Below are 12,748 nucleotides of genomic sequence, written 5' to 3' on the forward strand. Positions count from 1 at the left end.
AGGCAGCCAGGTGAAGGTTTGCTGTCAGTGTGCTTTGCAATTTGGAGGAGGAGGAAGGGTTGGCTTTAAGACTCAACACTTCGTTCATTCAACCTTTACTAACCTTACCAATGATCCTTATCCCGTCTCAAGAGGAAATATTTTCAACTAGTTTTCGACCTGCCTTGCCTCTTGGGTCATTTTCCAGGCCTGGCAGTGAAGAGGGTGACATGCATGGCGGATATGTTCAGGAAATGTTGGGAGCATGAACAAAGGAGTATTCAGTCTGTCAAGTGTAAATCCTGATGAGGCGCATTGCACTTTTGTTTTATATTATACCCGAATCCTGGGTGACTGGGAATAATCTGGAGTTCCTAGCCTCTAGGTACTGCCTCGACCTGCCCTTGTCAGTGTGCCCTGGGGCGTGTGATGGCAGAGCTTATCTGGTATATAGTAAGTTCTCAAAACTAACCTTCTTGACTTTCTTCACCACAAGAAATGTGTTTCCTTCCAGGGGCCCCCTCTCTCTGTGTATATGTCTCTCTCTCCCTCCCCCCTCTCTCTCTTTCTCTCTCTCTCCAGGTGCCCCCTCTCTCTGTGTATATGTCTCTCTCTCCCCCCCCCTCTCTCTCCAGGTGCCCCCTCTCTCTGTGTATATGTCTCTCTCTCTCTCCCTCTCTCTTTCTCTCTCTCTCCAGGTGCCCCCTCTCTCTGTGTATATGTCTCCCTCTCCCCCTCCCCCTCCCCCTCCCTCTCCCCCTCCCCCTCTCCCCCTCTCCCTCTCTCTCTTTCTCTCTCTCCAGGTGCCCCCTCTCTCTGTGTGTATGTCTCTCTCTCCCTCCCTCTCTCTCTCTCCCTCTCCCTCTCTCTCTCTCTCCAGGTGCCCTCTCTCTCTGTGTATGTCTCTCTCTCCCTCCCTCTCTCTCTCTCTCTCTCTCTGTGTGCACATGGGAACCAGAGGTTGATAACTTTCCTCTAGCTTACTATTTATATTTTGACAATGTATATAATAATTTTGACTATGCCCACCCCTTACCTCTCTCTCCCCCCTCCCTCCATGCTCACCCCTTGCCTCCCCCGCCCCCCCCCACCACACACAATTGACCCCTTTCTTCCCCAACTAGCCCTTCTCTACTTTCATATCATTTTTGGACATCTGATTAAGGTTGCTTGCATGTGTGCGTGAAGGATGGTATTTACTGAAGCATGGGTAACTAACCTTGATCAGTGATCGATTTAGGCGCTGAAGATAGCATTTCCCTTACCCAGTTTTTGTGATTCCTGGATCTCTCTTTGAACCTGGCGCTTACTAATCCTCTAGGCTGGGCAATGGGCTCTGGAGATCCTTCTGCCCCCGTGCCCTGCCCCCACATTTCCAGCACCAGAGTTAAGATGTGGGAATGAGAGTTTTCCCTGGGGGGCTGGGGGATCTGACTCAGGCCCTCATGTTCAAGGCAAGTACGCTACTGAGGGACAGTCCCCAGCCCCTCCCTCCAGGTCCTTTTCAGTGTTTCTGTATCACCATGGCTGGAAATGCAGGTGATAGGTAATATATGGTTTACTCATATAACACTGTATAACAGACATCATAAAATGAGATAATCTTCATTTCTAACTTTAGAACCAACCCAAATATAAGTTGAATATACTTTTGAAAAATATTAATACATAAATGGGAATATGAAATTTCCATAGTTTACTGCTTGTGTCTAACAATATGCCATAAAGTCATCCAATCTCAGTGATTCTTTTCTTTCTTTCTTTTTTGAGACAGGGTCTCACTGTGTAGTCTTGGCTAGCCTTGAACTTCACAGAGGTCTACCTTCCTCTGTCTCCAAGTGCTGGGATTAAAAACTTATATGGACATACCTTACAGCTTCGTTCCTTTAAATGGCTACATAGTACTTCATAGTGTTCTTACTTACTATAATTTATTTAAACATTTCACTATTGATGGACTCTTGGCTTGTTCCCATTTAATCTAGCAGCCTTCTTTATTTATGGCACATTTAGAGTTGTTTCTAGAAGTAGAATTTGTGGGTTAAAGAAATGCACATTTTAAGCAGTCAGTTTGTCTGTCTGCCTGTTTGTCTGTTCATCCGACTATCTATGTCTGTCTGTCTGTCTGTCTGTCTATCTATCTATCTATCTATCTATCTATCTAATCTTTTCCAGACTGGGTTATGTTATGTATTATGTTATGTAGACCTAGCTGTTGCAGAACTCATTGTGTGGACCAGGTTGGCCTCCACCTCCCAGGGGTCCACCCACCTCTGACTTCCCAAGGGCCCAGATAAAAGGCACCACTGCAGCAGTTTATGGAGTTATTTAGAGTTCTCTTTTGTCTACTGAGGTCTGAGAGACTGCTGGAAAGGATGTCTAATTAACTCACTTATGTAAGATTACTTGTTTAGGGTTAGGTCATAGAGTTAAAAAAAAAACCACAACATTCAAAATTATAGAAGTTATATAAAGTAACAACCCCACCCCACTTCTGTTCCTAGCCTGTGTTTCCTTTTTGACATATAGCCAATTTTGCTAGTTTTTGCCTACTCTTTCAGACATAATCCATACACCCACAGGTGGAACAATATGTATCCTCTCTCCCCTTTCAGAACAAATACTGTAGCACACTTAATACCCACAGCTACAAATGACATTTTAAGATTATTCTGAATCTCAGAGAACAACATTCGTTGCGTGAATTTTAAATGCTAATAGATTCTTGTACATTAACTCTTAACATTTAAGAGATCAACTTGTGCTTCCTCTAATTTCTCTGTCGATTCCTTTGCCGCCCCACTCCCCACTCCCAGTGGATTGCAATCTCATCAATGTAAGAAGCTCTGCCTAGTTTCTGGACTTTAACCCACTTGTTGTTAACAAATCAAATGTCTTCCCTTCCTACGCCTTTTGTTTTGTTTTGTTTTGTTTTTTTTGGTTGTGTTCACAGTTAGGCGGGGGCATCTGATTTCTGTGAAGTTAGATTTGTGTCATTTTTCTTGGTGGCATCCTGTTTTCCGTTTTGCTTTTAGGAAGTCCTCTCCAGTTTCAGGGTTATGCTTTTCTAAATCTTGTCTTTCTTGTTATTCATTTATTTACTTATCTTTCAATTTAAAAAGATGTTCAAGAGGCAGGGTTTAAGAGATGATGGCTCGGTGGTTAAGAGCAGCACCGACCGCTTTTGCAGAGGTCTGGCGTTCAGTTCCTAGTTCTTGTGTCTGCAGCTCATAAGGCTAGCCTCTCTAGGTATCTGCTTTTATGTTTGTGTGAATGAGTGCACTTGCAAACACACACACACACACACACACACACGCACACGCACACGCACACGCGCACACACACACACAGATATTCACTCCAGGATTGTGAGTGTAGCTCAGTGGCAGAGCCATGATCAAGGCAACTCTTATAAAGGAAGACATTTAACTGGGGCTGGCTTACAGATTCAGGGGTTCAGTTCATTATCGTCAAGGTGGGAGCATGGCAGCATCCAGACAGGCATGGTGCAGGAGGAGCTGAGAGTTCTACATCCTGTTCAGAAGACAAACAGAAGACTGACTCCCATGTGGCTAGGAGGAGGGTCTCAAAGCCCACCCCCACAGTAGCAAGGCCACTCCTATTGCAACAAGACCACACCTCCTAATAGTGCCAACTCCTTAGGCTAATCATATTCAAACCACCACACCTAGCATGCTGGAGGCCCTGGGTTCCAGCATTGGAGATGGGGTGGGCCGGGGCGGGGGGGGGGGCACATACTTTCTTCACACTTCCCCTCTCTCCTGTGATCTCTGTGGTCAGGGTTTGTGTCTGCCTATGATGGTTTGTATATGCTTGGCCCAGGGAGTGGCACTATTAGGAGGTGTGGCCTTTTTGAGGTGGGTGTGTCACTGTGGACATGGGCTTTAAGACTCTTGTCCTAGCTGCCTAGAATCCAGTCTTCTAGCAGCCGTCAGATGAAGATGTAGAACTCTCAGCTCCTCCTGTATCATGCCTGCCTGGAACCTGCCATGCCATGATAATAATGGACTGAACCTCTGAACCTGTAAGTCAGTCCTAATTAAATGTCCTTATAAGAATTGCCTTGGTCATGGTGTCTCTTCACAGCAGTAGAACCCTAAGACACTGCCCATGAGTCTGTTTATCCAATGTCTATTTTCTTTGCCTTTTAAATGGGTCATTTCCCACCAATCCTTAAGGGTGTGCTTTTCCTGGGCAGGCAGAATAGGAGCAAGGGAGTAATGGGTAGTGGAGACCACGTATAGGCAACAGGGCTGAACAGCAGCCGTGTCTGAAGATCTGGGAGTGACTTGGGATAGCCGAGATAGAAGGCATTCGCTAATGAATAATATCTGCAGGTGTGGGAATCACATGGCACAGATGGGCCTGTGTGGGGACCGATCAGTCTGGCAGAGTGGGGAGGACAGATTGGAATGGGGGCGAGAGCAGAGATAAGATGACATAGGCAGGACTAATAGTAATGTGTCCGGTGATGGTAGCACCCTGAGCCAGATAACGACAGCAAAGAGAAGGCTTTAAGCTAGACTTCGTGCTGCATGGAATATCTGCCACAGGGAATGGAACAAACCAGCTTTTACCAACACACATGCAGGCACATATGTACATGCACACACACACACACGCACACTCACACACACACACGAACACAGACACACACGAACACACACATGCACACACACAGTATCTTATTTTGCCCTGTGTGTAAATCCAAGGCTCGGACATGATCACTAATTTACCCAGGATCACACTGCCAGATTGTCACCTAGAGATGTAGCCTTATTAGGATTATCTGCAAGAACAGTCAAAAATGTCCTAGTTTTCTGGTGTGTGTGTGTTTGTATATATAGTGCACGTGTGTTCAAATGCCCTTAGAGGCCAGAACCCCTGGAACTGGACTTCCAGGACGCTGTGAACTGCCTAGTGTGAGTGCTGGGAACCGAACCCAGGTCTACTGCAAGAGCATCAACTGCTCTTAACTGCTGTGCCCTCTCTCCAGCACATTCTACTCTTTTAAAAAGGCAGGGTCTGCCGGGCGTGGAGGTGCACGCCTTTAATCCCAGCACTCGAGAGGCAGAGGCAGGCGGATTTCTGAGTTCGAGGCCAGCCTGGTCTACAAAGTGAGCTCCAGGACAGCCAGGGCTATATAGAGAAACCCTGTCTCGAAACAAAAACAAAAACAAAAACAAAAAAACCAAAAACAAAAACAAAAAAACAAAAAAGGCAGTGTCTGTGTCCCAGGATGAGCCCGAGTCAGTGTGTAATGCAGGATGGCTTCATCTTCTGCCTTCACTCCCCAGGTGCTGGGATTATTGGTGTGTGCTACCACAAATGCTTTATTTAGTGCTGGGGATGCAGTCCAGGGTGTGTGCTAGGTGAGCTCTCTGCTAACCCAGGAACATGACTAGTCTCTAGGTTTCTGTCTTAAGAGATGGGATGGATAGTGTTCTAGATAGTGCAGAAACAGATAATCCTGATAGGGCTACGTCAAAACTTCACTGACATGTAATCACTATCTACCTTTAATAGAAGTAATTGTTTTGGTCTTCTGAGCAGTGTCCCTATTTGTTTATTTCTTTCTTCCTTTCTTTCTATCTTTCAAGATTTATTTATTTATTTTATGTGTGTGAGTACACTATAGCTGTCTTCAGACACACCAGAAGAGGGCATCAGATCCCATTTCAGATAGTCATGAGCCACCATGTGGTTGCTGGGAATTGAACTCAGGACCTCTGGAAGAGCAGTCAGTGCTCTTACCCACTGAGCCATCTCTCCAGCCGGGGTGCCCACATTTCTTATTACTTCCTTAGGTCATTGTGTGTATGTTTATGAAAGGGGCTGTCTTATTTTTCTTAGTCTGTTTGGGAAGCACACACAGTGAGAGATGCTGCTCCTACAGGGCAGGATTCTTCCACCCCGGCATGACTGATTTGTTTGCCCAACTGGACCTTGTTGAGGGGCTCATCTGCCCATCCAGCATCTTTTCTCTGAGTTGCCAGCAGCATCTCCTGTAGGTGTGACAACCCAAAATGTTCCCTGGCAGTTCCGGGTGTCCCCTGCAGAGGGTGCAAAACCACCTCTCCTAGGAGTAGGGGTTGAGTTGGACAGGTACCTGTGATATCTGCTTGGACACAGCCAGCCATGTTCCCCAACAGTCCTGACTCTCTTCAACGACACTGCATGAGGTTCTCTGCTTCCACAGAGAGCTTGAAGAGAAGTGCTTGTGAGGGAAAGGAAGCGGAGGACATGGGCACCTATAGTCACAGTAGATATGAATTTAAAAGTGCCTTGGCCCAGACATCATTGGGGCAGGTAAATGAGTGGTTACTAAGTCAGTTCTCCATTGGGAGGAAGTATTCTTCTGCACTTAGCCTTAATCTTGGGGCCTTGAATCCTGCCTTCCATCCGTTTCATCGAGCTAAGTAACTGACTGGCTTTAATTACATTTGAAATGGAAGGGACTGCATCTTTCATGGCTTAATTTATATAGGCACTTTAGAATTTGCCTTGACGGCCATTCTAGCAACTGCTTTCCCCTGTGTTTCCTCACATACTCCTCTTGGCAATCATATGAAGTAAGTTAACTCTCTCTTTCTTCTCATGGAGAAGTTGAGGTTCAGAGAGGTTAAAAGCCACGATTATCAGGGCCCAGACCGGGGTTTGGTGAGGATTTCAAAGACTCAGTTCTTCTTTTGATGACCAGGTCTAAGTGGATTTAGTGTGGGTTAGCTTTCTGTCACTGTGACAAACCCTGGGATAAACAGCTTAAGCAAGCCTGGGGGTGGTGGCACACGCCTTTAATCCCAGCACTTGGGAGGCAGAGGCAGGCGGATTTCTGAGTTCGAGGCCAGCCTGGTCTACAAAGTGAGTTCCAGGACAGCCAGGGCTACACAGAGAAACCCTGTCTTGGAAAAACCAAAAAAAAAAAAAAAAAAAAAACCAACCAAACCAAAAAAAAAAAAAAAAAAACAGCTTAAGCAAGGGAAGACCTATTTTGCTCTTGGTTGAAGGAGGTCCAATACACTGTATGCTGGCCCACTGTTTCTGAGCCTGTCGTGAGGCAGAGCCTGATGGTAGAGAGGTAACAGTGAGCAGATCAGGGAACAGAGTGGCGGGAAGTGGGAGGAGAAAGTGAGGACTCTGAAAGACAAACCTCCCAGAGATGCCCTTCTAACCAGGCACCTTCTCCTGCCATTTCCACAGCTGTACAACAGTCCAATGAGTTATGAGTTCATTAATGAATTTATCCACTGGTTAGATCATCGTCTTTATGTGGAACCCTGTTACTTTCCTAAGCCACAGTGTCTCAACAGTGCTTTGGCAGTCAGGTCTTCAACATGTGAGTCCATTAAGGAGATACTTTATAGCCAGTCCATAAGAAAGTGTATAGGGAGGCAGCCTGGTGGCTCACGCCTTAATCCTAGCACTTGGGAGGCAGAGGCAGGCGGATTTCTGAGTTCGAGGCCAGCCTGGTCTACAAAGTGAGTTTCAGGACAGCCAGGGCTACACAGAGAAACCCTGACTCGAAAAAACAAAACAAACAACAACAAAAACCAAAAGAAAGAAAGTGTATAGGGAGGATGAAACATGTTTATCTTCTCAAAGGCAACTGGGAAACATTTGTTAGCCACCTGGGAGGGAACTTAGCCATAAACTCTAGATCTTGTTCTGTGGAACGATCCATGTGTCCAAAATGAAAACTAAAGCCAAACAGGAAAACTGTCTATCACGAGGAACCGTGATGGTGACAAGCCTGGAGCAGAATGTTCCAGAAAGGATTCTTCAGTGATTAGCTCAAGTGTTAGTCAGGCCTTGAGCTATTCAAATAAGTGGTAGTAAATGCTAGGGAGGCGCATGGCCTGGGGCAGAGGAGTGGCTTTCCAGCCCTTGAGAATCCTCTCTTGCGCTTTTATTATCTCTTCCTCTGGAGGACACACCCAAGAACAAAAAGCTACTGTGAATTAATTACTATGTGAAAATGCAGTTGAGTTTTCCCGACCACAAGGACATTTACTGTAATAGCCTTTATTTGGTCCTTAGACAGTACTCGGGATGTACTGGGTTGGGAGGACCCCTCTCAGTTACCAACACTGAATGATCCATTTAGAGACTGTAGGGAAGGAAAGTTTACATCAAATAAATAAAGGGCCGGGCGCCTTTAATCCCAGCACTCGGGAGGCAGAGGCAGGCGGATTTCTGAGTTAGAGGCCAGCCTGGTCTACAGAGTGAGTTCCAGGACAGCCAGGGCTACACAGAGAAACCCTGACTCGAAAAAAACAAAACAAACAAACAAACAAACAAACAAATTAAATAAAGGGGAGCTTGGTAACTAGGAGAAGAGACAGTTTTCTTTTTTTGTTTTTGTTTTCATTTTTTTGTTGTTGTTGCTATTTACTTTATGTATATGAGTACACTGTAGCTGTACAGATGGTTGTGAGCCATCATGTGGTTGCTGGGAATTGAGTTTAGGACCTCTACTCTCGCTGGTCAACCCCACTCGCTCTGGCTGAAAGATGTATTTATTATTATATTATATTATAATTATTATATAAAAGTAATAATATTAGTAGTAGTACACTATAGCTGTCTTCAGACACACCAGAAGAAGGCATCAGATCTCATTAAAGATGGTTGTGAGCCACCATGTGGTTGCTGGGATTTGAACTCAGGACCTCTGGAAGATCAGTCAGTGCTCTTAACCCTTGAGTCCTCTCTCCAGCCCCAGTGACAACCGATGGTTGTATTTGAGTTTACCTTTCTGGTGGGCAGAATGGGGCTCAGCATCCTTGCTTTTAAATCCAGCACTTTCCCACATATTGCTTACAAATTATTAAAGCCAGATCCCCAGCTCTTTCCAGGATCCTGTGTGCCTGAAACATGCTACTGTTAGCCTGAATCGCATTGCTAATCAGGGACCTGCCCAGGAGCAAACCAGCTGACCTCAGCGACCTGGAGGAAGTTGCTCTTCCCAGACAGAGTGCATACCACTGACCTCTGTATTGAAGCCTTCCCGGGTGAGACCACTAACTCTCATTTTACACATGCTGTTGGTGAACTCAGCAGGGGAATTGTGGGTTGAATATAGGGAATGGACAGTTAAAGGTTTGTAGAGCAAATTTGAAAGCACAGAAAAAAACATGCATGTCACCGTGGGTGTTTTGGTTTGCTTTTCTGTTGCTGTGACAAACACCATCACCAAAAGCACCTTGGGGAGGAGGGAGTTTTTTGCTTACCCTTCCACATCACAAGTCTGTCACTCATGGCAGTCAGGACAGGAATCACAGAGGAGCACTCCTTGCTGCTTGCTGGCTCTCTCTCTCTCTCTCTCTCTCTCTCTCTCTCTCTTTCTCTCTCTCTCTGGCTCATTCATGCACTCACACTCAGCTAACTTTCTTATATGTTCTAGACCCTCCTTCCCAGGGATGGTACTGCTTACTGTGGGATGGATGCGTCCACATCAACCATCAATCAAGACAGTCTCTCACAGGCATGACCACGGGTCAATCTTATATAAGCAATAACCAAAATATAATCTGATATAAACATAAATCCATCTGATATAACTCAACTGGGGTTCCTTCTTTCCTGGTGATGCTGGCTGTGTCAATTTGACAACAGACACTCACTGGCACAGTCAGTGTTTGACGACACAGTATGACCTTCAGTGTTATGGCAGACTCAGGTTCAGATCATGTGACAGGGGCCCACTGTCAACCCACTATCTGACTGATTGTGAAGCTAACAACCCTCTTGGAGGTTTTAAAAGGAAATGAGAGCATTAGAATTGATTTCTACGGTCCATGTATCAAGGGGATTTATGTCTTATGTAGTGTGTTTTAAAATGCAGGGGAAAGGAACTAGAGGGTGGCTAAGTGGTTAATAGCACTCGCTGCTCTTTTAGAGGACCTGGGATCAATTCCCAGCACCTACAAGGTGGCTCACATCTGTCTGTAACTGCAGTTCCAGGGGATCTGATGCCCTATTCTAGAGTACTCTGGCATTAGGTCACATGCGATACACCCACATACATGTATTCAAAACACCCATACGTATAAGGTAAAAAAAAAAAATATATATATATATATGTGTGTGTGTGTGTGTGTGTGTGTGTGTGTGTGTGTGTGTGTGTGTAAAAAGTATGATGAATTTTCATGTACTTTGCTGAAAAGCTTACTAGAAGGAGTTAACATGCTATTAATGACATCTTACTAGTTCAAAAAACTCAGCTGTCCAGAATAGAGCATCCCAGAAGGTAAGCTGGTCTTTAAGTGCAGTTTTAGAAACTGCTACTGGTGCTGTACTACTCAAAGGTTACATTCTCCTTCTGTGTTTGGGTTGACCATGGGAAAGGGTGAACCAGGTAGGGTTCTGGTGTCTTGCACTAGGGGTTGAGGATAATCAGACAAGGGTGGATGGAGAAGAGATGAGAGAGCGAGTAGCTACCCCAGGGTCCCTGTTCTTGCCAGCTGTTGGATTGTTCTGTAACAACCACACAACAGTTCACCTTCCTGGGCATCTCTCATCCCACCCTTGACGGATCGCTTTTCTCAGCAAGGAAACTTTTCTGCGGGGACTTAACTGAGAGGGTTATTTAGCCGTGGCCAGGTGCAGTGACTTCACAGCTCATTAGGGGACTTCGCTGTCTCAAGCTTTCTGCATTGTGTGGGACTTGCAGGTACAGGCTCTAAGAAGGACTCTCCTTCAAACATTGGGTTTGAGTTTCTTTTAGGAGAAAGGGAAAGGAATGGAAGCCGTCGCTAAATCCGTGAGTGGGAGGCCAGAGGTCAACATCTGGAGTCTTCATCAATCATGCCCCCCCTTAGCTTGTTTAAGTGTATCTTGGGCTGGAGAGATGGTTCAGAGGTTAGGAGCACTGACTGCTCTTCCAGAGGTCCTGAGTTCAAATTGCAGCACCCATATAGCAGCTCACAACTGTCTAATAACTGTAGTTCCATGAAACCTGATACCCCCTTCTGGTGTGCAAACATATACATGTAGACAACACATCCCTATAATAAGTAAGTAAGTCTTTTTTTTTTAAAGAGTATTTTACTATTTGTAATTTACTATTTGTGTGTGGATTATCATCTCCTCTACCAGGTGGGTCAGTGAAATCACACTCAGGTTGTCAGGCTTGGTGACAAGTGCCTTTACCTGCTGAGTCATCTCACTGACCTTGTGTTTTGAGGCAGTCTCTCACCACCCCTGTTACTCCCCAACTGGCTACACTCCCTGGCCAGTGAGGTCTGGGGATTTTCCTGTTCCCACCCAGCCTGTGTTATGCTTACAGAGAAGCACCTTTATACCAGATTTTGAAGTATGGGTTCTAGAGATTCAACTCTGGTCCTCATGTTTGCTCCATTGAGTACTTCACTGACTAGACCATGTCCCCAGCCCCTCAAACCAGGCACATACAGCCTGGAGCAAGGTGATGGGTGCTGAGCTATAGGAATTTCAGTACATTCCACAAGTGGAGCCCGATTCCAAAATGGGGATTTTGGATTTGAGAGAATGTGAAGAGGGGTGTAGTGGCTCTTCCTGGTTGCCAACTTGACTCTATCTAGAAAGAACTATAATCCAGAATTGGAAGGCTCACCTGTGATCCTGATCTTGAGTCTGGGAGATACAAATTTCTGACCTGGATCTGTGCATGGAGATCTTGAGGAATAGTGGCTATCAATTCCAGAAGATTAAGACAGGGAAATCTCTGAGTTCAAGGTCATCTGGGATTAAAGGCGTGGTGGCACACACCCTTAATCAAGGCTACATCTTCTGCTGAAGACATAAATAAGGACACTGGAAGAAGGAAGACTGACTCTCTCCTTTGCCTGCTTGCCTTGTGAGACTGGAAAATTGCTATATCCTTGGACTTCCATTCACAGCTGCTGCTGACCATTGTTGGGAGTTGGACTATGGACTGTAAGTCATCAACAAATTCCATTATGATATAGAGACTACCCATAAGTTCTCTGGCTCTAGAGAACCCTGACTGATACAAGGGGTCATTCCAAGATGGGGCTCTGAGGCCCTGGAAGGAGGGGGCACAACCTGTGAGATAGTGAAGACTGTGGGAGTCACAGGTGGTTGGGGACACATTAGGCTTTCAGTGCCTGTGACTGGAGACTTGAGATGGTTAGTGGCCAGCAGTTGAGTGGATACAGGAGTCTGCAGCCTGTGAGGGTGCCATTATCCATGCTGGGGCTTCTGAGCAAATCTTGGTCCAGCTGCCTGTTGATTCGTCTGGGCCACTTTGGCCACAGTGTCAGGTAGACTTGGAATGCCTTAGACAGCTCTGACCTGGTCTGACCTAGTTTTGTCTGTGGACTTTGCTGGCATTCCAGTTCTGGGGGCATGGGCTGGACCACATGTAAAAGCCTCATCTTGCCCTTCTTCCAGTCAGAGGAACCACATGGTCCAGGCTGGAGTCTCCAGTAGGAGAAGGATGCTTGCCTGATAGGCAACTTGGAGTGCCACTCCAATGAAGAGTTTCTCTGCATTGGGTGGCTAAAGCCTTCCCTTTCCCTGAAGCACTTTCTTGAGACTCTCCAGACTGAGTTGACGTCTTTACCTCCCCCCTGCCTGTTTGTGGGTCTAAGGGAGGCTGACAGTCTTTCCTGACCTTCCAGGGATGATGCTAACTGGTAAACCTGGGCAATTTGAAGGCAGCCATGACTGTTGTTAGCCAGACCTGGCAGAGAGGCCAGTTGCCCTTTTAAAAACTCCACTAATAATTTGCTTCAGAGAGTCCCAG

At 45.9% G+C, this 12,748-nt stretch overlaps 1 protein-coding gene across 6 annotated transcripts in view; it reads left to right on the plus strand.

Moving 5' to 3' along the window:
* Positions 1–12,748, plus strand: part of Gpr161 (G protein-coupled receptor 161) — a 45,564-nt gene that overhangs the window by 2,789 nt on the left and 30,027 nt on the right. For 2 of the 6 annotated variants that reach the window (NM_001081126.2, NM_001310429.1), the window contains exon 1: positions 11,794–11,916. The exons of 3 other annotated variants lie outside the window; for them this stretch is intronic. In NM_001081126.2, coding sequence (NP_001074595.1) covers positions 11,910–11,916 — 7 coding nt within the window. In that variant the 5' untranslated portion in view covers positions 11,794–11,909. Of the gene's footprint in view, positions 1–8,694; positions 9,012–11,793; positions 11,917–12,748 lie in introns of those variants that run through there. One more of the 6 variants, XM_006496852.4, reaches the window with a different exon arrangement.

The sequence above is a fragment of the Mus musculus genome, chromosome 1, assembly GCF_000001635.26.
Source record: "Mus musculus strain C57BL/6J chromosome 1, GRCm38.p6 C57BL/6J".
Classification (NCBI taxonomy): Eukaryota; Metazoa; Chordata; class Mammalia; order Rodentia; family Muridae; genus Mus; species Mus musculus.